This window comes from Odocoileus virginianus, chromosome 17 (genome assembly GCF_023699985.2).
Source record: "Odocoileus virginianus isolate 20LAN1187 ecotype Illinois chromosome 17, Ovbor_1.2, whole genome shotgun sequence".
NCBI classification, from domain to species: domain Eukaryota; kingdom Metazoa; phylum Chordata; class Mammalia; order Artiodactyla; family Cervidae; genus Odocoileus; species Odocoileus virginianus.
This window is the reverse complement of record NC_069690.1, coordinates 34,955,633-34,980,751: the sequence shown is the minus strand read 5'-3', so window position 1 is coordinate 34,980,751 and position 25,119 is coordinate 34,955,633. Positions and strand designations below refer to the sequence as shown.

The window sequence follows — 25,119 nt, the reverse complement described above, 5'->3', positions numbered from 1 at the left end:
TCTGCCCGGCTGCCGCCTCGCTGCTCCTGCCTGCACGCAGCCCTCAACCCAAACTGCTCAGCTCAGCCCCGCCTGGCAGCTGCCACTTAACCCTTGCCAGCCCGGCTGGCGTCCGTGGGCTGGAGGCCCTCCTCCCTTCCGCCACCCTCAGGCAAGGGGGAGGGGAGGCCTATTTTCTGAGAGGCAGAAGGCTAAGGTGGAGGCTGGAGGTCCCCAGGTTCTGGAGTCCTGCTGTTTCCCAGGGCCCTTCTGTTCTGCTTCCTCATCCTTATTCTGCTTTGTGCTCAGTCGCCCCAGAGACCCCGAAGGGTGGGGATTGTTGTTCCCATTTGACAGGTGAGAGACTGAGATTCCAACAGGGAGTTTCCAGGCTGAGCTGGGTCACCCCGGCTGCTGCTGGATGGTGTTACTGAGTCTCCATTCTAGACTTTTTCCAGTACAGGGAGATCTCTGCTGTGTGTGTGTGCACCTGTGTATCCCTTGGCGTGTATCGTTTGTATATTTGTGTGATGCTAACGTGTCTCAGATGTGCATTCAGGTCTATGTATTTGGCCTCAGAGGACAACATGAGTCCATGTATGTGTGATGGTAGAGATGTGAGTCTTGGTACATGTGTGAGAGGTGGCTTCACAAGCGTGTGCGTGAATTCCATCTGTGTCTGCCATCTGGGCCGAGATGTTTGCTCACGCACACTTCCGTTCCTACTGCCACCTCCAGCTCTCTGCCTCCAGAGTCTTGGAGCTGGGGAGCTGGAAGAGGAGGGGGCGGCGCTGCTGGCCTAGGCCGTCAGTGAGTCAGGGCCCAAGCACTCTCTGAGAAGGTCAGTGTGGAACCCCCCATGTCTGTTTCCATGATCCAGCCTGGATCTCAATGGCCTGGGTCCCTGCCAGCCATGGGAACTGTGCTGTTCTCCCTGCCTAAGGCCTCACCCTCACCTCCAGCTGAAAGGGACAGACAGGAGGGTGAGTGGTAAGGAAATGCCTGGGCATGGAGGCAGGGGGTTTACACATGTGTGCAAGCATGTCTGTGTGTAAGCCCAGGATCAAAGAGCAGCCCTGAGGTGACCCAGCAGCGGCAGCGGTGGAGGGCTGCTAAATCACACTAACAAGGGACGCCGAGCAGAGTGAAGTCAGGGAGGCCAAGGGCTGGGAGCCTCCATTCCCCAGACCTTGGGGCCAGCATCCGTGCCCCGCATGATGCTCCATGCGGTCAGGAGCATCTGTTTCCCCCGGCCAAGCCCAACTCAGCACTTGAGCTCAGCCCCAGCGGTAGGTCCCCAGGGCTCTGAATCCCTTAGGAGCCCCTCCTCAAAGGTCCTTCCCCACCAAACAACTTCCCTGACTCTAGCCCTCCCCTGAGAGCTGCCTGCCTCTAGTCTCCAGTTCAAAGAGCTCAGTGGTTATTTTCTTCTTTTTTATTAATGTTATATATAAAGGTGAGTCCAATAAGAAAGCAGAAATGAGAAGGCTGGGGGAGGGTGGGAGCTGGCTTTGTTCCCATCCCCCTAGGGTGGGACTCTTTGAGATCCACCACGTCTCTCCTCGTGCCTGCGCCTCCCACCAAACCCAAATCCAGCCGGAGCCCACATCTCTGTTTCTCTCAGCTCACTGCGCACAGGCAGGTACGTCCAGGAGGAAAGGGCCACATAAATAGGAAACCACAGGAGGGAGGAGGCTGCTTCTCTCTGTTGCTTTAAAAAAAAAATACATACTATATATATAGCTACAGTCTTCTACCCCTCCTCTTCTTCGATGTTTGACCACATCAGGGGTGGAGGAAAGTTGGCTCCGGGGGGACATCTAGGCCAGGAAGAGCCAGTGCTACCGGCCTTTCAGACAGCCCCCCCCTCACCCCTAAAGGTACCGAGTTATAACACCGTGCACCTCACCCGACATTCTCTGTCTTGGCGGGAACAATCTGTTTCCAAGGCCACCGGAAAGGGGGTGTTTGGGGGTTTGTCTTTCCTGGTGTGTCTCCTTGGAGATTTGGGGTTTGGCGCCAGTTTACTGGAGGAGAGGAAGAGGTGGGAAGAGGTGGGGTGGGGGCGTGGGGGTGAGCAGAGGCGCCCACACAGGGGAGATTGGTCCTAACTCTTAACAATGCCCTTTGTCTTCCTATTTTTCAACAGCTTTTGAAACCAAAGTTGTGCAAAGTCCTGTACACGGGAGAAGAAATGGGTGGTCGGGAAGGCTGCCTGGCACCCACCCCTTCTCTTCGACCAGAGTGAGGGAGGCGAGGTGCTCCTTGAATTCTTCTCTCTAAAGCCACAAATATTAATAGCTTCCCTTTCTTGGGGCTTTTCTTTGGTATAACCCTCAAATCTTAAATGAGGGCTAGAAGTTCAGGGCAGGGCTCGCTGAGGTCCCCACCCTGAGTCCCAGTCTCACGGTCCAATGTCTTTTTGGCAGAGAGGATGCTCAGGAAAGAGGCAGCCACAGGTGGCTTGGGGGAGGATCTTGGGCCTGGCAGGTCCTGGGATCCACAGTGCCTGGTGCCCCAGCTCCAGCCTGACCTGGGTACACTCCACAGTCTCCCCAGTACCCAAGGAATCCAGTCTGGGGACCGAGTACTAAGATTTAGAATCTGGAAGGTGATGAGCCATTTGAAGCCAATCCAGGCTCTTGGAGCAGAAGGGGAACAGCTGTCCCAGCTGGAGTGGAGTGCCCAAACGTCTGGAGGGGCACCCCAGTGTCTAGGCAGGGGGTGGGAGGTTCAGGGGGCATCCTTGGTCCATGTAAATTTCCTCTGGAAGCGCTTGGGTCCCTGGAGGAAGGGGCAAGGGAAGGGGGAAGGGATGTCCTTTCCCCTGTGCTCCTCGATGATTCCTGAGTGTCAGCTAGGACGGAGGCGCCTTCTGCCTGGTCCCGGGGTTCCTTCGTGAGAGGTTCAGGACGGGTAGGTGCTCAGTACACAGCCCCAGGGTTGGGCGGGGGCCCTGGGGAGGCATGGTGCAGGGTGGCTGGTTGAGGCGGCTGCTGCTGTAAGTGGGGTCCACTCAGGTTCTGTGCATGGTACCAGGAGTTGGTGGGGTCGTCCAGGTAGCTGGGGGAAGCACTGTACGGGAGTGGTGGGGGCAGCTGGCTGCGGGCAGGGGCTGGAGTAGAGTGGGAAGAGGTGTCCCAGAGGGCGGGTGATGGTGGTGAGTTGCAGGCCATGGAATCGCTGTTGTTGGGGCTGTGCTCCAGGGGAACCTCCCCATTCTTATAGAGCTTCTTGAATTTGGAACGGCGGTTCTGGAACCAGATTTTCACCTGCCCCAAGAAGAAAGGGGGAGCTAGTTAGCCTTTTAGAACACTTCGTGAAAACCCGTCCGGGAAGCCAGTCTGGAGAAGGTTAGGGAAGAACCCACTGTCACATAAGACCCAGGTAAAATCCAGGCATCCTGCCTCCTGGCCAGCATCTTTTTCCACTGGAGACAGAACTTCAGCTAGGAACTTTTGGCAGCTTAGGTCCAAATTCTGCTCTGCCACTTGCTAAGTGTGTGACCGTGGGCAAGTTACCCAACCTCTCTGGTTCTTGCTGTCCTCATCTGCAAAATGGGGACACTGGCAGCACTATTACCTACCTCATAGGGTCACTATAGCGCTCAAAAAAGTTAAGACAGATAAAGAACTCAAAGCAGCCATCCGTACTACTGACAGTAAGCGCGGAATAAAGGGCAGCCCAGAGGGGAGGAGGCAGTTTGCAGCATTTTGTTCACATTAGAAACCCATAAGCAAAGGTGCACAGATATACAGAGACAAATACACACCCACATAAGCATCTCCATGTGCATGAACATACCCACTCACCACTTCACACACAGGCAACAGTCTATAAAGATACACACATGCACAGATACACCCAGATAAACACCCTGCAAACATGAGCTCCCATGTTCACACACTCAAGAGCCCTTCAGGGCTGGTTAATGGGGGTGACCTGGGACTCAGGAGCAGGTGAGCCATGATTCCCCAAATTTCCCTTGGGGTATCTCCCCCTCCCCCTGCCGCTCTCCACCCCATGACTGGTACAAACAATGAATCAGCTCCTCACCGGGTGACCCAGATTCCCGGCGGACCGGGCCCCACGCAGCCGCAACCCAGGCCCGCCTGTCAACACCTGTAGGGAGCCAGGCGTCTGCAACTCCTCCCCTGAGCAGTGACAGGCTGCTGGGGGCTTTAGGGACAGGCCGGGGCTGGGGGACTCCCACCTCTGAGTCCCTACCCCTCTTTGTGGGGAATCTGTTCTTGCCTCCAAGCGCACAAGGGGTGGAGCATTTGGGTACTGAGCAGGAATGCAGTCTTTTGATACAAGCACACATTTTTGTACATACACTCACCGCGGGGCCCAGTCAAGTACATGTGTCCATCAGTAAACACAGTGGCCTTTGAAAGACCTTCCTCTTTAGGTGTGTTTCCCACATGTACTGTGCACACATTAGACTGTGTGCAAATAGACATGAATACACGTGTATGTACACCCCTCACACACACGCCTAGCCAGCCTGGGGTGGTGGGATGAGGTGGTGGGGAGCATGATGCGGACTCCTAGCAGTGACCAACGCAGCTGGGAGCCTGTGGAAACTGGGGATTCTGGGGTAGAGCGGGGGATACCTCTCCTTCTGATAGACACACTCAGTCGCACGATTCACAAATATGCACACATGTACACGTGCTAATGCACAAACTTCAACTGAGTTTGAGATCTGGGGGTCCTTCTACCCACAGACAAGGGTTTCAAGGTCTTGCAGGGAACTTATGAGGCCATCGAGGCTCAGCGGTGCCTGGGGTATCCTGGGGTCCCGAAGGACCCCACCGAGTCCTCCCGGCCTTCGACCGCCCACCACTGACCTGCGTTTGCGTGAGGCCCAGCTGCGCGGCCAGCTCCGCGCGCTCGGGCAGCGCCAGGTACTGGGCCTTCTGGAAGCGGCGCTGCAGGGCGGCCAGCTGGTAACTGGAGTAGATCGTGCGCGGCTTTCGGACCTTCTTGGGCTTTCCGTTCACCATGCGCACCTCAGCTTCCGGCTCCTCCTTCACGGACACTGCGGGCAACGCACCGGGCGGTGGGCAACTCAGTCTCGGCCGGAGACACCGGCGCCCTCCTGAGCCCCGCGGGAGCCCCCGTCATCCGACCCACCGACTCGTCCGGGGACTTCCCGGCGGCCCTCTCCGCCGCCGGCGCCCCGGGAGGGAGCTGCGGCCACAGAGCCTGGCCGGCGGCCGCCCACGACGCCGCGCTCCCCGGCTCCTAACCTCCCCGGTCCCGGCGCCAGCCACCCTGGACGCGCACGGCCGCCGCCTCGCTTCCCTCAGTCCCTGCCACCCGCCAGCTCGCCGCCCTCTCACAGGCACCTCGCCGTCGGTCATTCCTCTCGCTCTTTCTTTCCTGTTCTCTCTTCCTTTTTTTTTTTTAAAAAAACTTTTCTTTTTAGAATAATTTTAGATTTCAGAAAAAGTTGCGGACACATCAGACTTCCTTTTCCTTCCTTCCTTAGCCCTTTCCTCAGTTCCTTTCTTCTGTCTTTTCTTTCACTTTGTCGCTCCATTTTTATGCCACCACTTTATGTTTATAAATAAAAATACATATTTTATAAAAACATTTTTATGCCTCCATTTTTCTTCCCCCCCTCCCCCGTTTCTTCACTCTCAATTGCTGCTTCCCTCCCTGTCTCCGTAATTCTGAGGGGTCTCTCTCCGTGTCCCCCTCATCTTTCTCCCCCTTCCCAGCCCTGACCCACACTGCGGTCGCAGAACTCCCAGCGCCCACCGCCTGCCCCGAGCCCCCTGCAGCCCGATGGAGAGCCGCCTGCTGAAGTGCCGGGAAAGCACCTGGATCCGGAGGCTCTCTGACCGTCCAGGGCCCTCTCCTTCCCCGCCTCGCTCACCCGGATCCCCACCCGGGGCCGACCGCGGCGTCCCGCGTGCACCACGCCCCAAAGGCGCCCAGTTTCTGGCCGGGAAGGTCGTCCGTCCACTCTGGGGGTCATCTAGCTCACCGTCTCTAACTTCAGACAGTACATTTCTTAGCCGGGACGCTCCCCTAGATTTTGGTCCAATTCCTCTCTCTTGGGAACCTCCCAGTGCCTCCCGCTCTCAGCGCCCCCGCGGTCCTCACCTGGGTCCTGAGCGGGCAGCGGCTGCTCCCGGTAGGCTCCATATTGCCGGTAGGAGGTTCCGTAGGTATATTCCGACTTGGGCGAATAAGCGCCCGTGCCTCCAAGCCCGTTGAGATTGAACTGGTGGTGGTAGGTGTAGGGGTTTACGGTCTGGCCATAGGGCTGGCCCGAGTAGTAGTCGTGCTGGGGAGCGCTGTAGTAGCCCAGGTCAGTGACGGAAGACTCGGGCAAGGTGGGCGAGTCCTTGGAACCCGCATGGCAGCTGAGCGAGCTGGAGATGTCGGTGAGGATGCTGCTGAGCTTGCGATCGAAGGAGCCACTCATCCTGGCGGGCGCCGCACCACCCCCGGGCTGGCCTCAGCCGGAACGCCGAAGCGGGCAGGAGCTCGGGGGAGGCGGAGGAGACGAGGCGGGGTTGTGTGTCCGGAGGGCGAGGGGGGAGGGTTCCCGGCAGCGTCTCTGGGGAGGGTCGGCCGAGGGGCGCTTAGACCATCGCGGGTATTCGGGCGGTCGCGGCGCGCCTCTCTTCGCGTCCCAAGCCACAGTCAAATGCTGCCAGCTCCGCCCGGCCAGCCGGTTATAGACTCAATAGTGGAGTCGCAGAGGGAGGCCCCAGCGCTCTGATTGGCTGCAAGTCTTGCCTTCCAGGCAAAACATGCTCTTGCGCTCTTTCGTTTCTCTCTCTCTCATTCTTTGTTGTTACTCAACACACAAACACACACACACACTCACACACACGCAGAGTCACACACACACACTCTCTCTCTCACACACACTCACACAGACCCCTCTGTTCCTCCTCCTGTGGATCCCTTCCCCAGCCCAGATAACTCCTCAGTGTTGCTGAAGGAAAGAGTGGGACAAGGGTATCTCTGCAAGAGTCCCCAGGTCTGTCCGTCTGTCTGTTTCTCTGCCTGTGAGTGGAAGGTGGGTTCAGGTGCCATAGAGGAGGGGAATTTTCCCGCTGGGTGTCTGTGGAGGTAGGTGGTTCAAGGTGTGTGGGGTGGCGGGGCAAATGACGGGCAGACAAACATGCCCAAAGTGGCAGGACCCAGGCTCATGAAAATGTTCTAGTTTTTTTCTTTTTTTAATTAGAAGAAAAGAAAAAAAAATTAGGTTAAAGAAAAAGTTTGAATATATATTACTATATCGTTTTTACAGCAATGCAGTCACAAAATGTAACTTTAAAAAATGTTTTTAACGAATGAAGGGGCCCATCAGGCAAAAGTGCTTCAGGCCTAAAAAAGTCATCACTGGGTCCAGGAAGGCTCCAGGAGGTGCACAGCCTGTGTGTAGTGATGTTAAATTTATCTCCAAAAGTTTCAGAGATGACCTAGGCTTGGAGGAGAGAACATGGTCCCCATGAAGATGGATGGGACACAGGCTGGCTTTCTGTGCTTCAGTAAGTTTGGGGGCAGATTCTGTGCTTCTGGGACTTCTAATACCCAGAGTGAGCATTTTTAGAGATCAGGGGTGTGTGATGAGGAGATTTCATGTGTTCTGCAGCACATACAGAGTCCATGTACATACAAAGATTGCACATGAGTGCAGGAGTGTGCATGTGAGAGAGTGAGCCAGTGTATATGGGAGTCTGAAAGTAGTGTGAGTGGAGGGCCATGGGATGGGGTGTCTGCGCTAGAATTTGTAGTTGTATACAGATGCACATAAAACTCTCAGCACCTTCCCAACCTCAAGTAGTTGAGAACCATGATGCTCCACTGAACCCTGTCCCCCCCAAGAAAGAGGCTATCCTCCCTGGGACTCCCACCTCCTAGTTCTGTCTGGCCCACAAGGCCAGCTTCTAAGTCATCCAAACGGCTCCCAAAGCTTTAGCGCATTGATTCGTTCCACTTTCGATTCTGTTCTCCGCTTTTTTAGGTTGCGGGGAGAAGTCTCTTCCAAATATCAGTTCCTAGTTGCATACAACCTTCACATAGGGCTCCGCGGTCAATTGTCCTGTCCTCTTCCCCTGCCTGACCGGGCGAACTTGTCCCAAGACGCACAGTGCCAGCTCGCCACCTTGTGGTCAGTCCTTGGCTCTGCAGCATCCCCAAGTCTTGCCCAGCCCGGAGGAGGGGTCTCTTTCGTAGACTCTGTCCGGTGGAGAAGCGTGCTTTGGAAGAAAGCTTTGGAAGGGGCTCTGTGCCCCTTTCCAAAACCAGACCGACAGGGTAAGCTGTCAGTGTTCTCAGGGCTTTGAGAGCTGCCGTTGGCGAAGACAGAAGGCCACAGTCTGGGGTGCAAGGGGCAGGAGTGCCCGCCAGGCCCAAGTGGAGAGGCCGCAGCGTGGGAAAGGTGGGGGCGGGGGCTGGGCCTGGGGAGCGCTATCTGTCTGTCTATCTCCGCGTCCCCCCAGCGCCTATCGCCGGCCGCTCCGAGCCCGTGGCGGGGCGAGTTGCCACCCGCTCTGGATGCCCTCTGTTCTGGTGCCAAGAGGGCGCCTGGAGAGCCCGCGGCGCTAGGGGCAGGAAGGGCACTGGGCGGGGCCGCCCCCCCCTCCCAGAATGGGAGCGGGGGAGGCAGGCTGGGCCTGCTTTGGAGCCCCCAGCCCTCCAGAGTTGGATAAGCCCCTTCTTGGGGGTTCATTCATTCATTCATTCACCCGTCAACTGAGACAGAGAAACGCCAAGTAATTTAGAAACAGAAGGAAGTCTACCTTACTCACGCCGTCCTCAGTGAAGCCTCACTCCCTTCCCTCCTTCTAGCACTCCTAAGTGAAGGAGCAGTGGGTTGGGAGTTCGGAATCCTGGAATCATGAAAGCGTGGTGGTGATGGTGGGTTATGTTAGGATAATTTCTATGCTGTATTCTACTATGAAAACCCAAGAGTTCTAAAAGAAGGTTTAAACTGCAGCATTAGGGACTGAAGAGAGCAATTAAATAATTGTTTGGTAATGTGAAGTTAGCATCTGATCCCCCATTGCTCTCGGTGCTCCAGGACACCAGGGACCGTATCTGTTTAGTTCACTACTACATTCTAGATTCCAAGGGCAGGTCCTGGCACACACAACCTCAGTACCCAATAGATGTTTGATGAATGAATAACTAGGACTCCCTAATATTGGAAAGGGGCTGAATCATCTCGGCTGGGTACGCTTGCAGGGTTAGGGAAAGGGGTGGCCTGGAGCAGGCTCTGGCATCAAGCTGTCCCACTCCAGGATAGGAGCAGCTTCCTAGATGAGGCCATGTGGCCCCAAAGGGGCCTGTCAGGCCAGCAAGACTGGAGCCACCAGCCGCTGGGCAGGCATCTGCCAGCTCAGGCTGGTGAGATTGCCAGAGGATTCAGTGGGACCAGTGCCACCCATTGCGCCTCACCTGAGCCAACAAGATGAGCAGGTGTCAGCCTGGGCATAGTCCTCCCTCTGGTGAGGGGTGATGGAGGGCAGACAGTCTGATGCCTCTGGGAGGCTGGCAGGAGGGAGAAGAGGCAGTGTCAGCCAATGCCTCAGAGTCCATTGAACACACTCTCTCTGGTACGAGAACAGGTTCTCTGTTGAAGCAAGCGATTCCTTGGAGCCCAAATATTATGCCACCTGGGCACTGCCAGAGCAGCTGGGTTTACAGAGCGCCAGATCTGAGGGGAGGAACTCAGGAAGGACCCAACCAGAGGGTGAGCCGGCCAGCTCGAGTTCTCTTCATTGTCTGGTGAGCTGGCGCCACCTGGTGGTCACTGTCAGGAGGCGTGTCCAGCTGCTCTCCGGTAGACCTGGGAGGCAGGCCACCTGCAGTGTCCCACCAGCACACTCAGAAGGAATGTTGTCTTTACTTATTCTAGAAGCCTTATCAACACTAAATATTCACTTTTCACTATGACTTTGCCTTACTCAGCAGTTGCCACCTCTCCTTCCTCCCACGCATCCTTGTCCAGTCAGTGACTCCTTCCCTTAGGTTTCTCTTTTGTAAATTAAAAAGTGGATTATTAGATGGCCTCTGAGGTCTCTTCAATCTCTGATGTTCTAAGACTTTGATTATAGGGCTCTTGTCTCTTAAAGGGGATATTCCCTCTATCTCCTCTCCAACCCCCTTGCAGATGCACCCGTGGATGTTTTTCTTCTTTCTGGAGTCCTTTGTCCATCCAACAAATATTTCCTGAGCTTCTCCCATATTAGGCTCTGAGAATGGAGTAGTGAACAAGGCAGACACAACGGCCTCCTCCATGGAGGTCCAGGTTTAGTGGGGCAAGTGGGTATCCATGCAGCCAGTTTCACTGCAGTGAGTGAGGGATGTACTGGGATGGGGTAGCACGGCTGGGGGCTGTAGGTAAAGCTAAGGTGGAGTCAGAGCCCCAGAACACAGGGCTCCTGGGACTCTGGAGCAGGAGAGTGGGATTTATCTGGAGGCTCTGGAAACTCGCTGAAAAATCTTAACCAGAGAGATTGAATTTCATTCCAGAAGGTTTCTTCTGGTGGCTGTGTGGGGATGAAGCTGAAGGACATGCTTGGAGTCTGGGAGGCTGCTGCAGAAGCAGGAACCAAGGGGGAGCTGTGTCTGGATTAAGGAAGAAGCAGCAGAAGGGGGGAGAAGTGGGTGGACTTGAGAGATGGTTAGAAGGTAGACCGATAGTGCTTGGTTTTTAGTGGCAAGGAGAGGGGACTAGCAGGGAGTAACACCCAACTGCTGACTTGGGCAACTGAGTGGGAAGTTGAGATCGTTATCTGAGGGAAAGAGAACCTCAGGGAGAGGGGGTGCTTGATGAGGAAGAGGACCTGTCCTGTTTTTTTTTTTTAACCTTTTCATTAGAGTTTAAAATTTATGCAGAAAAGTACACAAACCATAATCAATGATTTGCACAAACCAAACATGGCTTGCACCTGAGCTTACCCCCAGTGTGAGTACCAGGTTGAGAAACAACATCACCAGCACTGGGACTTCCCTGGTGGTCCAGTGGCTAAGATTCCGAGCTCCCAAGGCGGGGGGCCTGGTTCCATCCCTGGTCAGGGAACTAGATCCCATATGCCCCAACTGAGAGTTCACATGCTACAACTAAGACAAAACACAGCCAAAAAAACCAAAACCAAAACATAACACATTGCTGGTACCTTCAGCTACAACTTCCCAAGGTGAGCATGGTCTGAACTCCTAGCACCGCAGGGTGCACTCCTCCATGTCTGGCTTCTCTTGCTCAACGTAATGTTTGTGAAATTTATTCATATTGTTGCATGTATTTGTAGATCGTTCATTTTCAGTACCGTAGGTAGGTATTCTAGCAATGAATGTGCCAACATTTATCTCTTCTACTGCTGATGGGCATTTGGGTAAGTTTCCACTTTGCTGCTGTGAGCATTTCCTGTTCACGGGCTTTGGTGCAGATGTGTACACGCTGCTGTTGGACACGAGGAGTGGGGTTGCAAGCCAGGGTGTGGGCATGTGTTCTGCTCTAGGAAATTCTGCCAAGTAGTTCTCCAGAGTGGTTTTGCCATCAACTCCATTCTGATCATGTTCAGTCTGAGTGTTTTTGAGACATCTAGGAGGAGCTGTCTAACAGGCAGTTGGCTACATGGACCTGAACCATCAGTAAAGAAGCTGGGATTGGAGACATAGATTAGGGGTTTGGGGCATCTTGTGGTAAGTGAAGTCTGATGGCGTGGGTCTGATGGTCTAGGACAGGGCAGTGGGGAGAGAACAGAGGGCCAAGCGTCTCAGGGCAGCACCTGTGAGAGAGTGCACAGTGAGTGTGAGGCAGTGCAGAGGGAGGTGGCCCTGAGCTTGAGAGAGGCTGGAAGAGTGTTTCAAGGAGGCTGGAGTGGTCAGCAAGGTCAAACCCTACTGTGAACAGCCAGGATCGGGACTGAAATGTGCCCATGGGATGATATCTCAAAGAGGCATTTGATGATATCTGGAAGAGCGGGAAATTTATGGCCAGCTGAAGGGTTAGTGGGAGGGAGGATGTGCAGAGAACAAGTGAAGTTTGACTCTGAAAGGATGAGGAGTGGAGAAGGTGGCTGCTGGAGGGCACTTGGGACATGGGGAAGGGTGTCTGTGTTTTAAGTGAGAGGAAGACTGTTTAGATGTCAATTTCAGCAGTCAGTAGAGAGGATTTAATCAAGAGTGTCATCCATCAATCAATGGGAAGGGAAGACTCTAGAAGCCTGCCCAAGGGGTTAGCCTTATAGCTAACTCTTCTCCATTGAGTCAAGAGGAAAGATGACCCTGTAAGAGCTGACTCTCCCTGAGACTCAGTGCCAGGCGCTGTTCAGAATGTTCTACCTATACCAGTTCTTTCATGCTGCCCACCATCCTATGAGCTGAGCACTCTCATTTCTACCTTTTGAAAAATGGGGAAACCGACACATGGAGAAGCTAAGTACAATGTGAGCCCAAGCAGTCTGTGGTCTGTGGATTGGGCAGGCCCACTTGCAAGTTTGGGGTCAGAAGGTAATTTGATAGCATTGGGTATTGGACACATGGCTGCTTGTTATGCCATTCTCTGTACTTTCCTGGATGCTTGAAACACTTCAGAGTAAACAGAATTATTCAAGATGTTTGGGGGTGGGGCTTCCCAGGTGGCTCAGTGGTAAAGATTCTGCCTGCCAATGCAGGAGACGCAGGACACATGTGTTCGATCCCTGGGTTTGGAACAGTCCCTAGAGATGGAAATGGAAACCTGCTCCAGTATGCTTGCGGGGGAAATCCCATGGACAGAGAAGCCCGGAGAGCGACAATCCATGAGGTCAAAAGGAGTTGGACATGACTGAGTGACTAGCATGCACGCACGCACATATGAGTGTATATGCAAAGTAGGTGTGAAGTTAGCTGAGAAGGGAGATGGTGGGTGGTCCCAGAGGTTTAAGGAGAGTGGAGAAAGATAAGTAAGTCTCAAACATAGAAAGATAAGTAAGTCCCAAACATAGCAGCTGCCATGGGGACCAGGAATAGGACTGACCAGGAAGCATGGAAGGATATCCAGGGGTCCAGAGCTCTCCTACTTGTGAAGGTCATGGGGTCGTAGTGATCCTGGGAGGCATGGTGGGAGTCCCAGGTGGTGGGCTGCTCTCCACCTGGGTTCAGTGCCAGCTGTGGGCAGACGGTAGAGTTGACCAGGGTGGAGGTTGCTTGACAGGCAAAGGAGGAGCAGACATTAGCAGGGGTTACTCAATTAGTTTCCAAGGCAAAAAAGGATGTGGAGAATAGAGTGACTGGCAGAAAGTGGGGCAGAGTCCAGGCTGGGGTCCCCAGGAGGTTACAGGAAGGAAGGAGGTCATGGAGGGGACACTCTTGTGGTCGGAGAGCCAGAGGTTGGAGTTTATTCATACTGGTGGGAGAGTGGGCTAGGGAGAAAACCTTGAATGAGGCCAGGGGCTGGGGCGGGGAGGAGGGCAAATATAAGAATTACATTAGACTTCTCAGGAACCATGCAAGCAAGATCAGAGTGAGGTGAAATCTTTTTTAGAGTGAGGAAAGAAAAAGTAACAACACATAGAATTTTTTCTTTAATTAAGTGGAGTTGACTTAAAATATTGTTAGTTTCAGGTGCGCAGCAAAGTGATTCAGATATACATTTTTCCAGATTATTTTCCGCTATAGATTATTAGTTCCCTGTGCTGTACGGCAAATCCTTGTTGCTAATCTATTCCATGAATAGCAGTTTGTATCTGTTAGTTTCATACTCCTAACTTATCCCTTTCCCCCACCTTTTCCCCTTTGGTAATCATCTGTCTGTTTTCTATGCCACATGCAACAAAGGTTCAACACAACCAAAAAAGTAAATAAATAATATTTTAAAAAGGACTTTCTCACACAAGCAAAAGTTAATGGAATTTGTGGCCAATAGACTTGTCTCCGGGAAAAAATGTTAAAAGTTCGTCAGAGAGAAGGAAAATGATAGAAAAAACTCAGTTCTATATATAGAAAGGAGGACCATTAGAGAAAGAATAAGTGAAAGTGAAAATCGCTCAGTGGTGTCCGACTCTGCGACTCCATGGACTGTAGCCCGCCAGGTTCCTCTGTCTATGGAATTCCCCAGGTAAGAATACTGAAGTGGGTAGCCCTTCCCTTCTCCAGGGGATTTTCTCAACCCTGGGATTGAACCCAGGTCTCCTGCATTAAAGGCAGATTCTTTACCATCTGATCCACCAGGGAAGCCCAGAGAAAGAATAAATGAAGGTAAAATAAATATTTTATTTTTATTATTCCTAATTGATCTAATAGAAAACTGTTTACATAATAATAGCAACTGCATACTGGCTAATTACAGATTGTGGATAAATGAAATGAGTCACAACAAAGTTATGAGAGACAAGAGGGAGAAATAGGGAATATTCTGTGATGAGGTACCTGTTCTAGCTGTGAAGCAAGATAGTATATTTGAAAATGAACTCAGATCACTTAAAATATACATCACAAACCCTAAGGCAACCACTGAAAACATATTTAAAAGAAATATAATTGGTATGCTAAGAGAAAAAAGAAAATGGTATCCTATAAAATGTTCCATTAAAGCCAGAGAAAGTAGAAAAAGAGGGGACAGGTTAAAAAAAGAAAGAAACAGAGAACAAGTGCAATAAATAGCAAACAGCCGCAGATATGGTAGATGTTAGTCCAACTATATAAAAAATCATTTAAATATGAGATGGTATAAATACACCAATAAAGAGATAGTAACTGATGAGTGAATTAAAAAACACCCAACTATGTGTTGTTTATAAAAAAAAACACTTTAAATATAACAATACAGTAAATTAAAAATAAAGGAATGCAGGGGAGGAAGGAGAGAGTGGGATGCATGGTTAAAGTAACATGGAAACTTACCCTACCATGTGTAAAATAGAGATTCAGTTCAGTTCAGTCTCTCAGTCATGTCCAACTCTTTGCAACCCCATAGACTGCAGCATGCCAGGCTTCCCTGTCCATCACCAACTCTCAGAGCTTGCTCAAACTCATGTCCATTGAGTCGGTGATACCATCCAACCATCTCATCTTCTGTCGTCCCCTTCTCCTCCTGCCTTCAATCTTTCCCAGCATCAGGGTCTTTTCTAATGAGCTGGCTCTTTTCCACTAGATGCAAAGAGCCAGCTCATTAGAAGAGCTTTAGCTCAGTATTGGAGCTTTAGCTCAGTCCTTCCAATAAATATTCAGGACTGATTTCCGTTAGGATTTGCTAGTTGGATCTCTTTCCAGTCCAAGGGACTCTCAAGAGTCTTCTCCAATGCCACAGTTCAAAAGCATCAATTCTCTGCACTCAGTTTTGTTTATAGTTCAATTCTCATATCCATACACAACTACTGGAAAAACCATAGCTCTGACTAGATAGACCTTTGTTGGCAAAATAATGTCTGGGCTTTTTAATATGCCCTCTATTTTGGTCATAGCTTTTCTTCCAAGGAGCAGAGAGCCAATGAGAATTTGCCGTATGACTCAGGGAACCCAAACCAGGCTCTATAACAACACAGGGGGGTGGGCTGGGGAGGGATGCGGGAGAGAGGCTCACGAGGGAGGGAGTATATGTATACCTGTGGCTGATCCGTGTTGGCAGAAACCAACATAATTCTGTAAAGCATTTATCCTTAAATTAAAAAATAAAAAATAGTCCAGGTTCGATGCATGAGACTTGAGTGCTCAGGGCTGGTGCACTGGGATGACCCAGAGGGATGGGATGGGGAGGGAGGTGGAAGAGGGGTTCAGGACGGGGAACACGTGTACACCCATGGCGGATCCATGTCAATGTATGACAAAACCACTACAATTGTACTGTAGTGTATTGTAAAGTAATTAGCCTATAATTAAAATAAATAAATTTATATTAAAAAAAATAAATAATGGAATGAAGAAAGGTAACCATGCCAATATTAATCAAAAGAAAGCTATGGTAGCTATATTAATTTCAAACAAAGCAGAACAAGAAAAGTTATCAGGAATAAAGAAGAGTATTATATAGTGATAAAGCAGTTAATTTTCTAAGAAGACATAACAATCTTTGATGTGTATCCACCTAACAGGTGTCAAAATATTTGAGGCTGTAAGGAGAAATAGACAAATTCACTATTACATTGATGTTGAAGACCAACACACCTATATTAGTAGCTGAGAATGAATTACTAATGGATTTGGAGAACAGCAGGCCCTGGTGGCTTAGATGGTAAAGAATCTGCCTGCAATGCAAGAGACCTTGGCTCAATCCTGGTTTGGGAAGATCCCCTGGAGAAGGCAGTGGCTACCCACTCCAGCATTCCTGCCTGGAGAATTCTATGGACAGAGAAGCCTGGTGGGTTACGATCCATGGGGTTACAAAGAGTCAGACATGACGGAGTGACTAACACTTTCACTTTTCTTTTGAAGAACAACAGGGAGGCCAATGTGACAGGAGAAGGAATGAGGGAAAATGCTAGCAGATGAAGTCAGAGAGTGATGTAGTAGAGGTGGTTGGATTATAAAAGACATCACAGGGTATTGAATTTTACTCTAAGTGAGATGATGGGCCATTGCAGAATTTTGAGCAGATGAGTGAAACAATTTGACTTGTTTTTTGTTACAATGTGTCTCAGTTTGGATCTTTTCAAGTTTATCATACTTGGAATTCTTTGAGCTTCTTGAATGTGTAGATGCATGTCTTTCATAAAATTTGGGATATTTTTGGATGTTGTTTCTTCAAACATGCTTTCTGTACCCATTCTATTCCTAGAACTTCCATAATGTTGCTGTACTTTGATGGTGGCTCAGTGTCTCTTAGGCTCTGTTCATTTTTCTTCATTTTTTCTTTCTGTCCTTCAGCCTGGATAATTTCAATTGACTTTTGTTCCTTGACTCTTCTGCTTGCTCAGAAATACTCTTGAGCCCCTCTAGTCAGTTTTTCATTTCAGGTGTTGTATTTTTCAGCTCCAGATTTTCTATTTGCTTCCATTTTGTAATTTCTGTCTCTTTACTGATATTCTGTTTGTTCATACTCCATTCTCTTGGTTTCCTTCAGTTCTTTATTCATGCTCTTCTTTAGCTCTTTGGCTGTATTTTGAAACAGTTGATTTAAAGTCTTGGTCTAGTAAGTCTAATATCTACTTCCTTAGGGATAAGTAAGTTTAAGTGAAAGTCGCTCAGTCGTGTCTGACTCTTTGCGACCCCATGGACTACACAGTCCATGGAATTCTCTAGGCCAGAATACTGGAGTGGGTAGCCTTTCCCTTCAGTTTCTGTCAGTTCCTTTTTCTGTGACTGGGTCATGTTTTCTGTTTCTTTGTATGCTGTGTTGTTGAAACGTAAACATTTTTAATTTTATAATGTGGTAACTTTACAGATCAGATTTTTTTCTCCTCCCCAGAGTTTGCTGTTGTTGCTCATTGAGGAATATAGTCATCCATTTGCTTAGCGACTTTTCCAAACTATTTTTGCAAAGATTATATTACTCATTATGTATTGTCACTGACATTTCTGTTCTAATATCTTAGTGATAAGTCAATGACTTGATCTTAAATACCAACATCAGCAGCTCCTTTCTTTTTTACGCACTCCTCTGGCATCTGTATGTTTTTCACTAGATTCAGGTTCCAAAAAAGTTGATTCTGTCAATTGCCACTGGTTGCTTCAGTGGAAGAGCTGATTTTTGGAGCTCCCAACTCTACCATTTGCCATGATATAATCCCCTAACTGCAATTTGAATCTTACTCTCTCCAAGATACATTGTTAAGTAAAAAAAAATAAAGTTGGAGAGAAATGTGTATAGTATGCTGCTGCTGCTGATGCTAAGTCACTTCAGTCGTGTTTGGCTCTGTGCGACCCCATAGATGGCAGCCCACCAGGCTCCTCTGTCCCTGGGATTCTCCAGGCAAGAATACTGGAGTGGGTTGCCATTGCCTTCTCCAATGTATGCATGCATGCTAAGGCACTTCAGTTGTGTCCAACTCTGTGTGACCCCATGGACGGCAGCCCACCAGGCTCCTCTGTCCACAGGATTCTCCAGGCAAGAACACTGGAGTGGGTTGCCATTGCCTTCTCCAGTATAGTATGCTACCAGTTACCTAAAAATAGGGGGTATATTTGCTTATAAACAGCGAAAAGACAGGCTATAAGATTAAAAAAGTATAGTTTTAAAATGAATTCTTAATGAATATAGATACAAAGATCTTTATCAAAATATTAGCAAATAGAATTCAGCATTGGGCCTCTCTGATGGCTCAGTGGTAAAAATCTGCTTGCCAATGCAGGAGACATGGATTCAATCACTGGTCCAGGAAGCTCCTCATGCCGTGAAGCAACTAAGCCCATGTGTCACAACTATTTAGCCCATGCTCTAGAGCCCAGGAATTGCAATACTGAGCCCATGCACTGCAACTATTGAAGCCTGCATGCCCTAGAGTCTGCTCAGCAGCAAGAGAAGCCACCACAATGAAAAGCCCATGCATTGCAGCAAAGAATAGCCCTTGCTTGCTGCAAGTAGAGAAAGGCCTGTGTAGCAACAAACACCCTACACAAACATAAATAAATAAATAAAATTATTTTTAAAAGGTAAAATAAGAAGTATTATTTTAAAAAAAACTTTAAAAAAAGAATTCAGTATCATATAAAAAGAATTATACACCATATCTAGGTGGTACTTATTCCAAGAATGGAAAGATAATTCAATATTTAAAAATTAATCAATATAACCTACTATATTTACAGGTTAAAGAAGAAAAATCACATGATGATCATATCAATTAAAGCAGAAAAAAGGATTTAAAAAAATTAAACAACCATTCAGATGAAAATTCTAAGTGAACTAGGAGTAAAGGAATCTCCTAAACCTACTAAAGAATATCTACAAAAAAAAAATCTGTAGTTAATATCATATTTAATGATGAAAGGCTGAATGTCTTATCCCTAAGATAAGGAATGAAGTAAGGATGTGCACTCCATCAATGCTACTTAACATAATGCTGGAAATTCTAGCCACTTCAGTAAGGCAAGAAAAGAAATTAAAAATAAATACAGATCAGGGCTTCCCTGGTGGTTCAGTGGTAAAGAGTCTGCCTGCCAATGCAGGAGACATGGTTTTGATCCCTGATCCGGGAAGATCCCATATGTCTGCATGCCCTAGAGCCTAAGCTCCACAAGAGAAGCCAGCACACCACAGTGAAGAGTAGCCCCCACTCACTGCAGATAGGGAAAAGCCTGTGTGCAACAATGAAGACCCAGCAGAGCCAAAAATAAATAAATAAAAGAAAATGCCTTTGTGTAGAAAGAAAGGATTAAAAAGTTATTTCAAAAAAAATGGCCATACTACTCAAAGCAAGCTGCAAGTTTAATGCAATCCCTATCAAAGTACCCATGACATTTTGCACAGAGCTGGAATAATAAAAGTTTATATGGAACCACAAAAGACCCAGAGTTGTTAAAGTAATTCTGAGGGGAAAAAAAAGAGCTGGAGGTATAACCCTCCCAGACTTCAGACAATAATACAAAGCTACAGTAATCAAAACAGCATGGTACTGGTACAAAAACAGACATATAGGCCAATGGAACAAAATACAGAAATAAACCCATATACTTATGTTCAATTATTGTTTAACAAATAAGGCAAGAATATACAATGGAGAAAAGACAGTCTCTTCAGCAAGTGGTGTTTGGAAAGCTGGACAGCCTTATGTAAGTCAATGGAATTAGAATACTCCCTGACACCATAACAAGCTCAAAATGGTTTAAAGACCTAAATATAAGACATGACACCATAAAACTTTTAGAAGAGAACATAGGCAAAATAGTCTGACATTGTTGTTATTGTTCAGTTGCTAAGTCATGTCTGACTCTTTGTGACTCCATGGACTGCAACATGCCAGGCTCCTCTGTCCTTCACTGTCTCCCAGAGTTTGCTCGAATTCTTGTCCCTTGAGCTGGTCATGCTATCTAACATAAATCTTTGACATATTCTCTGACATAAATCATAGCAATAATTTCTTAGATAAGTCTCCCCTCCCTAAAATAAAAGAAATAAAGGCAAAGATAAACAAAAATAATCTAATTAAACCAAAAACTTTAGCACAGCAAAGAAAACAGTCAACAAAATGAAAAGACAACCAAAAATTGAGAGAAAATATTTGCAAACCATACAACCAACAAGGGGTTAATTTCCAAAATATACAAAGAGCTCAGAGAGCTCAATATAAAAATTAAAACTGGGCACAATACCTACATAGACATTTCTCCAAAGAGAGCACACCGGTGGTAAAAGACACATAAAAAGATATTCAATATCACTGATTATTAGAGAAATGCAAAAAAAACCACATTGAGGTATCTTACCTCATATTCAGTAAGAATGGCTATCATCAAAAAGTCTACAAATTATAAATGCTGGAGAGGGTGTGGAGAAAATGGAAATCTCCTACATTTTTGGTGGGAATGTAGTTATGCAAATACTATGGAAAATAGTATAGAGGTTCCTTAAAAAACTAAAAATGGAGCTACCATATGATCCAGCAACCCCAGACCTGGGTATACACCCAAAAGAGACAAAAACTCTAATTTTAGAAGATATATGCTCTCCAATGCTCATAGCAGCACTACTTACAATAGTCAAGACCTGGAAGCAATCAGAGTCTATCAACAGAAAATGGATAAAGAAAACATATATATATAATTATTATATACAGTATTTAATATATTATATATATTTATATCTGTATTTATAAATATATAATTTATATAATATTATAATTATATATACAACATATAAATTATATATATATATATATTTATAATATAAAACACAATATATATTTTTATATATTATATATTATATAATATAAACTATATATAAATATATAAAATATATAATAAATATATTATATATTTTATATTTATTATATATTATAATATATTATATAATATATTGTTATATAATATAACTATATAATGATTATATATTATATATTACATAATATATATAACATATAACAATTATATAATATATATTATAATATTATAATATATTTATATTTATTATATATAAATATATATTATAGGTTTATATACATATCATAATATCATAAAATATATGTAATATAAATATATGGTATATTGTTATATTAATTATTATATTATTAAATATTATATTAATATACATTATATTTTATATTTTTATATATTAAATCTATATTATATTTATATATGTTATATATTATCATATATTATATATATGATAATTATTGTTATATATATAATATAATAAAATATATAAAACCCATCCATGTTGCTTCAAATGGCAATGTTTCATTTTTTTATGGCTTTTATATATATATATAAATATATATAATTATAATTATTTATATTTATATATATAATATATATATAAGTCCATCCATGTTTCTTCAAATGGCAATATTTCATTTTTTTATGGCTTAGTGACATTCCATTATATATATATATAATATCTGTATATATAGATAAATATATAATATATAATAATTATATATATCTTATATATAATTAACATATATAATTATCATATTATATATTACTGATATAATAATTATATATTTATATCTTATATGTATATAAGATATAATTAATATATAATTATATTATATAATTAATGTATAAGATAATCATATATATTTAATTATATATAATTAAATTATATATAATATATATAATTTAATTATATATAATTAAATTGTATATAATATATATAATTTATATATAATATATATATTATATAAATAATATACATTAAATATATATAATTTAATTATATATAATTATATATTATATAATTATATAATACAATCATATGTATAATTATATATCATATAATATAATCATATGTATAATTATATATTATAGTATAATTATTATATATATTATATAAGATATATAATTATTATATATACTATATCTCTCTATATAGAGAGATATTATATATATATAATGGAATGTCACTAAACCATAAAAAAGAATGAAATACTGCCATTTGAAGCAACATGGATGGGCCTAGAAATTACCATATTAAGTAAATAAGACAATGACAAATATTATATAGTATCATTTATATGTGAAATCTAAAAAATAGTGCAAATGAATCTATTGCTATTTACAAAACAGACTCACAGACATAGAAAATCAACTTGTAGTTACCAAAGGGGAATGGAAGAGGTGGGAGGGATAAATTAGGAGTATGGGATAAACAGATACACATCACTATATAAAAAATAGATAAACAAAAAAGATTTACTATATAACACAGGGAACTAGATTCAACATCTTGTAATAATTTAGAGTGGAAAATAATCTGAAATATATATGTCTGTAGATATGCATATATATATCTATCTGAACCACTTTGATGTGCACTTAAAACTCACTATTTATTATAAATCAATTATACTTCAATTAAATAGATACATATATACATACAGGTCAGAAAGTAAGAAATAGAGCTCTTCATTTTTGCAGGTAACATGTGTTACAAAGAAAATCCCAAGCAATCTACTAAAATAACTCCTAGAGCTAGTGAGTGAATTCAGCAAGATCACAGGATGTAAGATGAATACACATCAATTGTGCTTCTATAGAATAGGAAGGGAAAATATAAAAACTGAAAGTAAAAATACAATACCATTTACAATTGCTAAAAAAGGAAAGGCAATAGGTGTAGATCTAACCCAGAAAAAAATTAGATATAAATTTAGCTAATGTTGTGCTGTCAGCTGTGATTTGTGGTTCATGCTAAAGCATCATCATCATTACATCACTGCGAATGATGGCACGGAAGCGAGTAACTTAAATGACTTTAACAATTCACCTTTAACTTGACCTGTGGATTGAGATGAGATAGCGAGAGTCTAATTTTTAACATTGTGAATATTGTGACCATGTATTTTAAGAGTTCCAATAATAATTACCATACAATACCAACGACATCACCAGGGGAAAAAGGCTAAAGGACCATGTTTTATTCTAATTATTTTTTCAATTGAAGTATAGTTAACTTACAACATTACGTTAGTTTCAGGTGTATAGCAGATTTGGTTATACATATATATGTGTGCATGTGTGCAAGTTGCTTCAGTCATGTCTGAGTGTTTGTGATTCTGTGGACTGTAGGCCACTAGGCTCCTCTGTCCATGGGATTCTCCAGGCAAGAATACTGAAGTGGGTAGCCATGTCCTTCTCCAAGGGATCTTCCTGACCCAAGGATCGAACCCGAGTCTCCTTTGGCTTCTGCATTGCAGGCAGATTCTTTATTGCTGGGCCACCGGGAAAGCCCATATAAATGTATACATCTATATTATTTTAAAAATTCTTTTTCATTATAGATTGTCACAAGATATTGAATATATGACTATATATAATAGTGCTATATAATAACTCTTTTTGCTTATGTATTCTATGTACAGTAGTTTGTGTCTGTTAGTCCCATACTCCTCATTTATCCCTCCCCACCCCTTCCACTTTAGTAACCATGTTTGTTTTCTTTTTTAAAATTTACTTTTACTGAATAATAATTGAATTACAATGTTGTGCTAATTACTACTGTATGGCGAAGTGATTCAATTATACATATATATACATTCTTTTTCATATTCTTTCCCATTAAGGCTTTCACAGGATATTGAATGCAGTTCCATGTGCTATACAGTAGGACCTTGTTTGTCCATTCTATACATACTAGTTTGCATCCACTAATCCAAACTCCCAGTCCAGCCCTCTCCCATCTCGTTCCCCCTTGGCAACCACCTGTCTGTTCTCTGTGTCCCTAATTCTGTTTCTGTTTCATAGATACATTCATTTGTGTCATATTTTAGATGCCACATATCAGTGATATCATATGGTATTTGTCTTTTTTTCTGACTTACTTCACTTAGTATGATAATCTCTAGGCCCATCCAGGTTGCTGCAAATGGCAAATTTCGTTCTTTTTTTTAGTTGAGTAGTATTCCATTGTATATCTTTATACAAGTCCATTATATATCCTTATGCACATCTTCTTTTTTAAAAATTTATTTATTTATTACAATTAGAGGCTAATTACTTTACAATATTGTGGTGGTTTTTGCCATACATTGACATGAATCAGCCATGGGTGTACATGTGTCCCCCAGACCTGAACACCCCCCACACACACCGCCCTCCCCATCCCATCCTTCTGGGTTGTCCCAGCACACCAGCTGTGAGTGCCCTGTTTCATGCATCGAACTTAGACTGGTCATTTATTTCACATATGTTAATATACATGTTTCAATGCTATTCTTTCAAATCATCCCACCCTTATCTTCTCCCACAGAGTCCAAAAGTCTATTCTTTATATCTGTGTCTCTTTTGCTGTTTTGCATATAGGGTCATTGTTACCATCTTTCTAAATTCCATATATATGCGTTAATATACTGTATTGGTGTTTTCTTTCTGACTTACTTCTCTCTGTATTATAGGCTCCAGTTTCATCTACCTCATTAGAACTGACTCAAATGTTGAGTAATATTCCATTGTGTATATGTACCACAACTTTCTCACCCATTCGTCTGGTGATGGACATCTAGGTTGCTTCCATGTCCTGGCTATTGTAAACAGTGCTGCAATGAACATTGGGGTATAAGTGTCTCTTTCAATTCTGATTTCCTCGGTGTGTATGCCCAGCAGTGGGATTACTATGTCATATGGCAGTTCTATTTCCAGTTTTTTAAGGAATCTCCACACTGTTCTTCACAGTGGCTACACTAGTTTGCATTCCCACCAACAGCGTAAGAGGGTTCCCTTTTCTCCACACCCTCTCCAGCATTTATTATTTGTAGACTTTTTGACAGCAGCCCTTCTGACCAGTGTCAGATGGTACCTCATTGTGGTTTTGATTTGCATTTCTCTGATAATGAGTGATGTTGAGCATCTTTTTATGTGTTTGTTAGCCATCTGTATGTCTTCTTTGGAAAAATGTCTGTTTAGCTCTTTGGTCCATTTTTTGATTGGGTCATTTATTTTTCTGTTATTGAGTTGCATGAGCTGCTTGTATATTTTGGAGATTAATTCTTTGTCAGTTGCTTCATTTGCTATTATTTTCTCCTATTCTGAAGGCTGTCTTTTCACCTTGCTTATAGTTTCCTTTGTTGTGCAAAAGCTTTTAAGTTT

The 25,119-nt window shown here is 44.8% G+C and overlaps 1 protein-coding gene across 1 annotated transcript; it reads right to left on the bottom strand.

Moving 5' to 3' along the window:
* Positions 1-1,399: 1,399 nt before the first annotated feature.
* Positions 1,400-8,259, bottom strand: DLX3 (distal-less homeobox 3). The gene is made up of 3 exons (XM_020914153.2): positions 6,097-8,259; positions 4,833-5,023; positions 1,400-3,251 (listed from the first exon to the last, which is right to left on the bottom strand). The coding sequence occupies exons 1-3, from the start codon at positions 6,419-6,421 to the stop codon at positions 2,904-2,906; spliced, it is 864 nt and encodes a 287-aa protein (XP_020769812.1). The 5' UTR covers positions 6,422-8,259; the 3' UTR covers positions 1,400-2,903.
* Positions 8,260-25,119: the final 16,860 nt, after the last annotated feature.